Consider the following 12,165-nt stretch of genomic DNA (forward strand, 5'->3'; position numbering starts at 1 on the left):
TGTTCTGCTGGCAGAGGCAGATGAGTCCCTGCACTGTGCCCAGGAGGGGTGGCAATGGGCAAGGAGCAGGATGCTTAAGTACCAGATATGAAGGAACTGCTCAAGCATCCTGAAACTTCTCTTGTCTGGAGAGGAATTCTGGGTCCCCCAAGGGATGACATTCTATATGAGCATTCTAGGTGGCTGACCAAGGAGAAGTTTCAGGAGGCTGAGTCCCCCTTGACTGTTGCCCAGCTCGCCCTCCCTCTGCACTGGTGCAGGTGATCATGTGGGGTGCAAGGTGGTGGTGACTGGGGCCAGAGGGTCTCACCTGCCCCTTGCCCTCACAGCAAGGGCTGCATAGTTTTGGGATGTTGCAGCCAGTGAAAGACTTATGGTTCAGTTAAAGACATACCCTTTCCCTTCTTGTCCCCTTGCTTCATCCCCCCCATCCCTCCCTCCCTCTCTCACCCTTCCCTTCTCTTTTGTTTGTCTCCTTCCCTTGTTTTCACCCATTCACTGTCAGGAAGGGCCGCGTCCGAAGGGCCAGTTCAGCGCAGCGTGGCAGCGACAGAGACTGGCACCGCCGGCAGCTGCAACAGTGAGTGCATCTCGAACCCTGGGGCAGCTGGAAGCGGGGGACTGGTGCTGCTTGAGCATGAAATGACACGTGGGGTTGAGTGGCTTTGGGACTAGGTTGGGTCTAGTGCATTTTGGCAGCGAAGGGGCTCTTGTCTGTGGTGGGAACTGCACACATTTCTACTCTAGCGGCTCTCTGGAGCTCCTTTATATGGTGAGATAATGTGGGGTGAATGGAGAAGTCCTCAGTGCAGCCTTCCTCTGCGAGTATCCAGGCTGTGCCTGCACTAGTGGACAGTGCAGGCTGTCCTTGGGCTCCGCTGGCAGCAAGTGCAGCATGTTTTGTCTCTGTGCAGCTAAACCACCCCATGACTCCAAGCAGGTGGCATTTGCACTGTTCACTGGGACTGTCCCCTCAACAGCTGCTTAGATGGTCAAATTGTCATGGACTGAAACCAGACCATTTGAGCAGCTGGACTGTCAGATGCCAGCCCTGACACTTTTGTATGGTAGTGTGGACACTTTCTCTGTGTCTGACCAGTTGGGTGCCTGCAGCTGCAATTGAGTGGATGTCAACTATCACTGCCCACTGCTGCTCCCACCCCCTGCCCAGAGGGGAGGCAGTGAGGGACTGGTGCAAGTTTGAAGCTCTGACAGAGCAGCAGAGCTTGGTTTTGCCAAGGCCGTGGCTGATGGGAACCATGTGAACTGTGTGAGCCCGCTGAGGGCCGGTAACACCTCTGTCTACCCTGCCCTCCCTCCAACAGAGCCAAGCCAGCATCCCATGGTGCTGCAGCCTCTGTGTAGGATCCTCAGCCCGGTATGTCCCCAGCTGTCACAGCATCACAGCACCCTCCTCCAGCCAGCTGGAGGGTGAGCTGCAGGAGCCTGTGAGAGGTGGAAACATAAAACTTGGTTGTCCTGTGGGATTTTGTTGCTGGCACACAACACAGTGCTCTGTTGATCCAGAGAGTTAGGGAGTCTTTGCTTGAGCCCATTCTGGAAGTGGAACGAGCTAATCCACCCAAGCTGCAGAGCAGTTATGACTCCTTATAAGTTAAGACTTTCTTTCTCAGTAGCTTCCCTGTGCCAGCAAGCCCACAGAGATGGGCATAAATATTTACAAAGTAGCCATGGCAGGGATAAATTACCTGGGTCCAATCACCCAAACCTCGCTGTGGCATTGCAAGGGGAGATATGTACTCCTGGCCCACTGATGCAGGACTGGCTGCCCCACCACCTGGTGTCATGATCATTCCTCCTGCTCCAGCAAATGCTTGCATAGTTTTAAGCAGCTGAGTGGATCTTCCAAATCGAAAGAGCAGGTCTCTGGCACTTCCTTGACTGTTGCCAGAACCACGTGGGAGTGTGAGTTTAGATATTGCTGATTTTGCAGGGGATATGTCAGCAGATAAGATTTGCCACTGAAAGGTGATTTTGTTAGGTTTATGCCTTTCTGAGCCAAAATTGAATTGTGGGGTGTGGAGGGGAATTTAGTTCTAAGCACTGATGTAATTTTGTATCCTTGGCCCTGAAGGCAGTTTTTAAAAAATTATTTTCCCCTGTGCCCTGACACTATTTTTTTGCCTTTGAATCATGTCCTTATGACAGAACAAATACTAGGGTTGACCTTTGCAATGTGACATAATAATATGTGACTTCTTTATAGCTCTTTTCATCCAAAATTCTTGGCACACTATGAATCTGATCTTGCAACCACTTGCCACTGGGCTTAGCACTCACTGCTCCAAGCAATCCCTGGGGAAGCCAGAGAAGCATAGAAGTGCTATACATGGTGTTACTGGAAGGATCAGGCCTTAGAGAAATGTAGCACATGTCTGTGAATAGCCATATTTTGGAGAGAGATAGCCTTACCCTCTGATTTATTATTTTTATTTGCTATCAGAGTGCCATGCCCAGCACTAACATGACAGCCTCCTCTTGGCTACAGTATCGTGGCAGGTAATGCTGGGGCCGTGTTGATAGCTATTATCTACCACCCTGTTGCCTTTTTATTATTATTTTTTTCTCAGTTCTAAAAGCATGTTAATTAATAAAATCACTTAGCTTATCCTGCACCATTTGATCCTGCAGAAATCACAGCATTTTATCTTATTAGTAAGTAGGAATTAAAGAATTAAAACTACTCAGGGGGGAAAAAAGAACATAATCACTTTCCCTGGTCATCCCTTCTGAGACAACCTTGCATTGTGCCCTCAGAAACCCCAAGCTCAACCCCTATGGCTTGGCAGAGGATGGAAATCCCAAATCAGTGAGTGCTTGATCTGAAAACTACTTTGTGTTCTGATATTCCTGCTGTGAAAGGGAGATCCCAGTTAGGTGCATGGAGAAGAGTCAAGTAGTGAGATCCCAGCCTTGGACTGGGCAGCAGGTCCCTTCTATGCTACTGATGTCCTCTGCTGCCATTGGAAATTCAGTTAGTTCTCCTGTGCCTCAGTTTCCCATTGTTAAAAGGTGATCCCTGCTCATCCTCACCAAGGAGATTCACATGAAAAAAAGATTGCAAGGGACGCAGTCATTATGGTGTTGGGAAACAGGTAAGTACCTTAGGAATATGTAGGGAATCTGAGAGCTGAGACATTTGTGGTGATGTTGCATACAGTGAATTTTGGAAGTACTTAGTAGCTGTAAAATTCAAAGAGTGAAGCAGGTAGGATCCATGCACCCACCTATGTTCAAGATGGGTAGAACCAGGAAGGAGAACTGCTCCAACTTTTTGTTGATGGGAAGTGGTTAAATCTGGGGATGGAGACCCACTAACCTTCAGTAGGTATCTACACACCTCAACACTGTTTGCCGTCAGTAGAGCACTGCATCCTCCCCACAACCTTAAAAAATCCCTTAAAAAATAAATTCATTAGGAGTAAAGAGATCTGGAAGGGATTCCCTGGATCATCAAACCTAATCCCCTGTTGCATCAATCACTTCAGATTTATCCTTTTCATAATCAAGCACCACTATTAAATGTGCTCCTAAGGGAAGACAGTCCCAGAATCTCATTGCTTTAAATTGGAGATGCTCCTGATTTTCAGTCTGTGCTTAGTCATGGCCCGTTTGTTAAACAGCAGGTACCTGGCACAGGAGCCAGAAATTTAACACAGTTTTCTTAAAATAACCACCCAGAAATTCTATCCACAAAAAAAAAATGCTGAGGTTGCAAAAGAGAACGTGCAAGGTCAGATAATGATAATGGGGAGGCCTGAGCTCACACTTGCCTCAGCCTTGTAGTACAGACTTCACATAATCGCCTGCTGTTAACTTGTCTGATCCAGGTGAGGTACAAGGCAAAAGTACTCACAGAACAAAGGAACTTCTTTGCTGTTCTTCGCCATCATAATCATTGTGTAACCCTCTATTTTTTTTTGCCAGGTATAACTAACTAAATGTTTATAACTAAGCTAAACATTTGACTATTTTTTCTTTTGCTGGCAGGCTTTTCCATGCCATTTATATTTTCACTGTACAAGCCATTACCTGCACAGCATTCTTGAGAAGTCAGTGAGTTCATAGGATCATAGAATGGTTTGGTTTGGAAGGGACATTAAAGACCATCCAGTCCAACCTCCCTGCTGTGGGCAGGGACACCTTCCACTAGACCAGGTTGCTCAAAGCCTCATCCAGCCTGGTCTTGAACACTTCCAAGCGTAGAGTTCCATTACCCCATTTTACAGATTAGGAAAGAAATTCCAGTGCTATCAGCCATACAAACCCATGGAGCTGCAAGGGCAACTTCCCCCCTCCAAAATGCCCCAGGGTTTATCCAGTGCAGTCTGATTCACTCCAAACCATGCAATTGCTGGTGCAGCAGTCTGCCCTGTGGCACACAGTGTACAACGCATGTCATGGAAATGATGGGATGCTCTAGACTCATGGCTTGTCCAGTTAGTTAATCAGAGTGCACAGTAAATGGGCAGAGGGGAGAAGCTGGTGAGTGTAGGCGGAGGCACAAAACCTCAGTGTTACCTGTTAAATGTGACCCAGCCTAGTTGTGACCCAATGGCACATGGAGTCAGGGCTTAGCTCGGGCCACTGCTGCACAGCATGGCCAGAGTGACTAAGGAGAAGGCCTCATTTGCCAAAATCAGGTTTGGAACTAGGACGCTGCAATCCCATGTTTGCTTATTTAACTTGGCAGTTGTTCAAGTGAAACAGGCACAGAGGGGAGGTGTCAGAGCTGATCTCGGTACCCGCGTGTGGGATTTTGACTTTCTATTTCAGTGCTCCTGTTTAGGAAAGAAATGCATGCAAACCCACCCCCCTCTCCTTTTTTTTTTGTTTTAAAGCACTATTTAAATGTCGTGAGAATGATACAGTGCCCACCTTAATGTGCCTAACAAATTAAAATATTTTATTAGCCTATAATCTGAAAATCATTACTGTGCTTACTATAAAAAACTGAAGGTCTTCAGAGGGAATGATGTCAGTGTGTCTAAAATGTATGCAAATATATTCCATTGTCACAAAGGTACCAGGGGTCAGACAGGCAGCCCCCAGCCCTAGGGCAACAGGCTGTTAGTGTGGGAGGGAATGAAATGCATCTCATAGTGGGGAGGGAGAAAATGGATCTCTTGGCTGATTTTCCTGGAGTTTTGCAGGGTGAATGCCTGGGGCTGTGCCTGGCTGGTTGGGATGGTTTCAGAGGAAAACGTTCGTTGGTGCTGCTCCCACGCACATCCCTTGCAGTGAGAGTAAGGAAGCGCTCCAGACGGCTCATCCCAGTCATGGAAGAGCTGCTTGGAACCTCTGGCCCTATCCTGCTTGCACAGACAGCACGGAGGCCTGTTCCCCTCGGGTACACACGTGCCTCTGGTGCAACCTTCCTCCTGCAGATGGCTCTGGATGTGTCCCTCCACATAACTGATTCCTAACACAGGACAGGCAGAGACAGCTGCATCCAGTTCTAAGAAAGTGGCCCATAGCCACTGCCCCAGTGGCAGTGCTGGTTATTCCTCACCACCCTTGGCAAGTGTCAGATGGTTCAAGGATTAATGACCATTTAACCAGCTGTATATCCATCTCTGCGGAAGGCTTCAGTGGAAAAGACAGGAGTACTGGGATCATTTACCCCGGTATTACACAGCAGATTACCCTGTACTTACGAGGTCACCAGTTACTGTGTAATTAGACCTCCAAGCAGGGAAGTCTGTGATAGGTTTCCAAACCACTCTTCTTCCCTGTGTCAGAGAAGCAGAGGGATGGCAGCAAAGTGCAGGCTGAAGCCTCATTAGGTGCATTTAAAGCTGTTAAATAGTTTAAAATTCAAGCTGGGGGAGGTGCAATTAGAGGGCAGCAATGCCACCTGTACCTGTCAGAGAGAGGGAGGGGAAAAAACCCAGAACAGTTTGTCTAGGAAATGCGGGAAAGCCAAAACAGAAAAGTGGGCTGTGAGGGAGCTCCCTGTGCCAAGTGGCTGAACAGCAGCAGCAGCTGCTGCTGCTGCTCTTCAAATTTCAGCAGGATCAGCTTTGCCAATGGTGGAGGGCTGTGCTGAGCCACAGACCTTGCCCTGTGGGATGATATCCATGGAGCCATGGAGGATGATGCAGAGGGGATGCCCTGTGGGTCAGGACAATGGGTGGGCAACAGGACACCCTCCCCATGCCTGCTGCCTCTTGCTTCAGATTGCTTTCCTCCATTTCTCACACGTACCCAAATCAAACACCTACTCACAGAGCGTTTGGAAGAATGACAAATGCCTTTGATTATCAAGCACAAATTCCAGTGGCAGCTCATTGCACCTCTCGTGTGGCTAATAAAGCACCGAGCCTGTTCTGATCAATATACAGCAAGTAGCGCTGTAAAGTGAGATTGTGCCTGCCCCAGGCCACGTTGCATTTTGTCTTTATAAACCATGTCCTCTTCGAACCAAGCACAGTCTCTTGTGGGGTGGCAGCTCCCTAGAAAATGTGGTTTTCAGTGTGCCAGTGAAACAAATGATGTTCTGAAGCCCTCCATGTAAAGGACCCAAGCCAAAGAGTGAAGCGTGTGCCTCTACAGCAATCATTATTTTAAATACTCTTTTTTGACACAGTCACATGTCCCTGACTCAGTCCAACAACCTCTGTAGAGGTGTGGCAGAAACAAAGACAATGTAAAACCATTGATTACTGAGGACAGAAAGAACTGTATGTAAATACTTTGTCTAAAGAATGATCAGAGTGGGGAGATGTGCTACCTGATTGCAAATATTTACAAAGTAGTGAGCTTGAAGGTTAGAAAATGTTGAGAGAAGTATATAAAAGTTAGCATAGGGATAATGCAGTGAGGATGAGAGTGGGGAAAATCAGTGTGGCAAGCAAGAAATTTCCATCGTGTAGGCAAGATTTGCTTGTGATTTCCTGAGGGAGGCTGTGGGTTGTTCACTGGGATATATGGATTGGCACCCATCAATACCTTAGCAAATCCTTTAGGGCCTGCTCTCACAAAGGAAAGAGGGAAGAATGAAATTTAATAGGGGTTTTTTTTCAGCTCTACTCTTTGGGCTGTAAAGTGTTTCCATAGGCAGACATGCGTGTCATTGCTGGTGCATGCTGCACACACACACCTAACGCTCCTGGACTAGAGCGGCTTATCCAAAGGCAGCAAAAGCAGCCAAGGCTTTAAGCCCAGCATTTGTAGTCACGTTTATCCTTGAAGTAAATGCTCCAGCAATGACATAATTGAGGACCGTCCTGTCTGCTCAGCATGTGTCTGCAGGGGTCATTCATTCTATCCGACACTGCAGAACATTAGCGGGTTTTTAGACTCACTTTCTCCTTCCGTCCTTTCGCTTGTGGCTAACCCTAATGGAGAGCTGGTGGCTAGAGACTCCTCTAGGAAAACTTCCCTGTTTTGGAGAGCTGACCATCTAGAAGCAGTCCTGTATTAGGGCAAAACTAGTCAGATGGGTCCTAGCGGGTGCTGGGTTTGTGCAGTGGTCCCAGCGGGGCTCACTGGGATGGAGTGTCTGGATGGCTGCAGGAAGGGGACCAGAAGGCAACTAGTGATATCTGTGATGGCCACTTAGTGCTCGAGGGCTCTAATGGCATCTGGAAACCGGGTTCTTGTGTTTGTGGGTTTGCTTATTTATTTATGCTTCTGGCTAAATAAAGTAGGGAGGAAGAATTTTAACACAGTGGTTAAAATGCGTGGGACTGCAGCAGCTCTGTCCTACTCAAGGGCATCCGGGAAACTTGATAAAGAATGGAGGGAACTTCAATGCACAGAAAGTCTCAGCTGGAAAAATAGAGAAGAAGAGGATGCAGAGCTTGATTCCTTCAAAAATTCAAATTTAGCTTGTTTTCCAGCAGAATCCTGCAGCCAAAACCCACCCTCACCATCTGCACGTGTGACCATTTTGGCTATCGCTGGTTTTAGTTCTTTCTGTTCCCAGTGCTGCTGCTGCTCCCCCATGACAGCAGTGATCAGATGGGTGCTGTCACTGTCTTCTCCTGTGCCTGGCCCTCTTGGGCTACTGTCACCATCTGCAGCCTCTCCTCTCCTTGCTACACCAGCTTTGGACAGGGATGCTTGAGTCAGTCATGTGAAGAACATATCAATGGCAACCTCCCCGAGTTTAGGTCTGAGGAAGTTCAGCCATGAACATCGTTATCTCCAGTGTGTCTCTACAGTGGTCTGACTCATGGGGGCGGGGGTTGTGCAGACTGGGATTTGCCTCTGCCATGAAATGCAGCTCTGCATTCAGCAGTGCCAGAGCTGGCACAGCTTTCCCACCGGCACTGATGAGTTTAATCACATCATTAGTAGGTGTGACACTGCAGCCTCCAATGATGAGCTCTTTATTTTAACACGGCTTGCAGTGTGTTTCTCTGAGATGCCATCTGTGCCTGCACTGCCTTCATTAGGAGAGAAAGCCTATGTGTCTTCTGATGTTGGTCTGTATTTCAGTGATGTTTCCCTGCTGAGAAACCACTGTTCAACTAGAGGGTGAAAACTCTGAAGGAAAGCATCAACGCCCAAAATGCTTAAACAGGCCAAACAGACCATTAGGAAGTGCACTGTTTGGAAGAATCCTCAATTGGTCTACATGAAACTGGCTAGAAGGAATGATCTGGTTATTTTATTCCTGAAAGATTTTCATCTTAGTAAAACACTAAGGCCCCATCCTTTAATCTAAAGTACTGTAAGTTTTCAGGAAAGCAAAGAACAGATTTTAATTTTTATTATACTGTCAATTTTTGTACCTCCGTGCTATGATTGTACATAGAATTCTCTGGGTTGCTTATCCAGGTTTTAGATACAAAAGCTATTAAGATTTGTGGGTGCAAATCAGAACATATAATATTCCCCCTTAAAAACTCCACAGTAAATGTTGTAAATATGATAAACTATATACTATATATCCAGCTATATATTTCTGTAGCTTCCCTTGATCACCAAACGGGCAGCATGGTGTGCTCAGGGTGTTCCACTGCTCTTAACAAGATTCACAAATGACGAACCAGGCAGGCGCTGCCACATCACTGTCCAGCTACACGTAAAGAAAAGAACTGTTCCATAGGGAGATCCATACCCTGCCTTGTATTAGTTTTCTGTCTGTATGCTGCCAGGCCGATGCTCAGTGAATTTGACATTAACAAGAAATAGATTTCCAAACAATCTAGCCTAATGAATTTTGAATATTATTATGATTAATGCCAAGGGAGTTGAACTGATTATCCAATATCCAGCAGTTAAGTAATGGAGCCTTATCTAGATCTTGTGTAGTCCTCAGTCAGGAATGGCTCTGGCTGCAGTTGAAGATGGAGCGTTGTTGGTTACCCAGAGGGGAGTCACTGTCAGGACAGAGAGAGAGACATGATGGAAAGGGAGATTATGAAATACCCATCTGAAAGCATTTTAGCATGGAGTCATCACACATGCAAGTTATTGCTCCTATTTCCTAAGCTGCATTTCTCAGGCCATTTTGAGACTTTGCCTTTATATCACTAGGTTAAGATTTGTTGGGCAAATCTTTTCCTTATTTTCCAAAGCCAGAAACTGAGTTGATTTTCATTCCCCGCATCTCCAAAAGAACGGAATCCTAATGGACACATTTCTTGCACATGATGGTTTAACTTAGCTTCTATCTGATTAGCTTTTGAGCTGTTAAACATTTCTTGTAGTAATACCAGCAAAATGATAATGCAGATCAGTCATGGACAGTTTCTGTTGGCAAGAGCAATCTTTGCACACTTCAGATCGCCTTTGAATCTGGAACCAGCCAAGAGCTGTGCTGTCTCATGGGTATTGCACCTCTCTGAGCAGGCCTGTCCTAAAAAAGTGTGCTGTGGTGCAAGGGTCTCCAGCCTGGTGGAGACAAATTGGTAAATTTATAAGGTACCTGACAAACTGCCTGAAGGCTGTAGTTTGAATAGATTTAATGGCATTCCCAGCCTCTGCTGTTATCTGGGCAGTGACCAGGAGAAAGGCTGCTTTTGATCAGCCCAGATGTGTGCCCATGTTGTGGCTGTGATGCAGAAGACTGCAAAGGCCACCATCTGCATGCACCCCCTGCGCACCTCCCCAGTGCCAACTGGGCAAACCCACCAGAGAATCCTTCCCCAGTGCTACAACTTTCCTCCTCTGTCTGATATCCTCCTGTGGGGTCTTGTTATTCTGGGCCACAAGAATCTTTCAGTGGATCCAGGGGATCAGGAGGCTGGTCACCTCTTCTTCAGCTAGGAAGGCTCTAGGAGGAACCTTTAAGACGAGCTTAGGACCTACTAGGAGCTGGTGGTGGCCTTCCTGATCTCTTTGCTAGGTGCTTTGCAAACTACAGCTGCTCTGCTCCCACATCCTCCCAGCTGAATGAGGCATGGATGGGGTTTCTCACAGTTTATGTCCTGGTGTTGGAGATCATGGCTTCTGGAGTTTTTACTTAGATGAGCACATGAAACTGGCCATTTCTCTGCAGGCTGGTTGTGCAGCTGTTCCCAAGCAGTGGGTGCAGCTGCTTTGAGTTTTGGGAAGAAGAGGCGAAGGGTGAGTTGTGGTAAGGTGTACACCAAACAGATTATTGGCAAATATAATTAAAAATGTATGTGTGATTACTCCTCTGTTTCCCTTTTCTTAACCATCCTCTGCATTACCTCTGGCATTTTTAGGTAGTAGATAATATAACTGAGAAGACTCTTGGGCACAGGCAGCTCTTAGAGCAATAGTGATTTATCTCAGACCATTTTGAGACAGCAGAATTTACCTCTAGCTACAGCCACCCCTCCACGTCTGCCCCCTCATTTGCATAAGTAATTGTCAGCTTGTTAATGGCTCATTAGGAATGCTGAAAACCGTGGGATTAAAAGGGGCTCAGTGGAGCAGAGAGGGGGGGAAGGCCACTGTCCCTGCTTGCAAATTACACTGCTTGATTCAACGTGATTCAGAATTACAGGTAATAAAGCAACTAGATTGTTAAATGAAGTAAGGAAAAACAATGTCAATGGCAGGCTTTATTTTTAGAATCATGTTTAAACACAGTATGTGCATCCAGGGGGAACAAACAGCCCCTTGCCAAACAGTCCTACTGACAGCAGGAAGCTCTCACCCCTTTCTCAGTTTCACATTAACACTTCCCGGTCAGTCTTTCTTGTTCCTGAGCAAGTCCACGTAGGTCCTTACATCACCTCATGGCAGGAACGTTTAGTTCCTTTCCCCATTCTCTCTCTGGGCAAATCAAACCCACTCCCTTCTGCCAGCAGGAAACCAGCATCTCCCCTCCTTTGGGCAAGGCTGGGACACCCGGCGCAGCTCCATGCAAGTAGGAGAAACAGCTCCAGGTTGCTTCATTCATTCTGTAAGTCTCCAAAATCCCTTGGAAATTGCTGTGAGATGCCTTCAGTCACTGGCATGCTGGGATGCAGCCAGCCTTATGCTGTGGCACTGCCACTGCAATGGAGGAGATGGTTGGTGTAGCCAGTGAGAATTGGGAGAAGATCATGTCTACCATTCCCACAGAGTGAGGCATGGTGAGGACACAACTTGTTTTCAGATAAGTTGAAAAGTTTGATGGAAGCTTTTTGTTGTTTGCTGACTGTGTTTAAGCTCATGTTCAGCACTGGCTATGACAGCAGCGACTGCAAAGGCACGAGAGGTGAAGGCAAGGACAGGGCTATGATGGCTTTTGAATCACTCAGAAGAGGCTCACCCTGGGGCTGGTATGGCCATAAAGCATGATGCCTTTCAGACAGGAGAACACCTTGGGGATTTTTGGAGGCCAGAATAATTCTGGCAATGGTGCAGTCTCAGATATAGCAAGCACCATTCTTTCTGGATAGGCTGAAAGGAAATTACAGATAAAGCACTTGGGAATCATATCCAGTCACAACTTGCAGTTAAATTCAGCTGCCTCTGATCTAAACTACTTGGGTACTTAAGAGCCTAGTAAGGTGACAGTTAAAACTAGGAAGTGCTGGACAGCTAAGAGTCAGCAAAGCTCAGCTCTGTCTGGCATGTCAGAGTTGATCCCTCTGCTTTGCCAAAGGTGCACAGGAATCTGTCAGGACTCAGAGAGGCAAAATACTGGCACATCTGATAGGGAAACATTTCTCAGTGCTGCTGGATCCAGGCTGAAGGCAGGGAAGGAGTGTTTCCTCCTGGATCCCCAGCCAT

The 12,165-nt window shown here is 47.0% G+C and overlaps 1 protein-coding gene across 3 annotated transcripts in view; it reads left to right on the forward strand.

Annotated features, from left to right (window-relative positions):
- The window catches only part of NTRK3 (neurotrophic receptor tyrosine kinase 3), a 219,466-nt gene that overhangs the window by 188,362 nt on the left and 18,939 nt on the right, over positions 1–12,165 (forward strand). For 2 of the 3 annotated variants that reach the window (XM_027688402.1, XM_027688405.1), the window contains exon 16: positions 506–580. The exons of the other annotated variant lie outside the window; for it this stretch is intronic. In XM_027688402.1, the coding sequence (XP_027544203.1) occupies positions 506–580 (75 nt within the window). The remainder of the gene's footprint in view (positions 1–505; positions 581–12,165) is intronic. 3 annotated transcript variants of the gene reach the window in all.

The sequence above is a fragment of the Neopelma chrysocephalum genome, unplaced genomic scaffold, assembly GCF_003984885.1.
Source record: "Neopelma chrysocephalum unplaced genomic scaffold, ASM398488v2 Primary Assembly neopelma1_75, whole genome shotgun sequence".
NCBI lineage: Eukaryota > Metazoa > Chordata > Aves > Passeriformes > Pipridae > Neopelma > Neopelma chrysocephalum.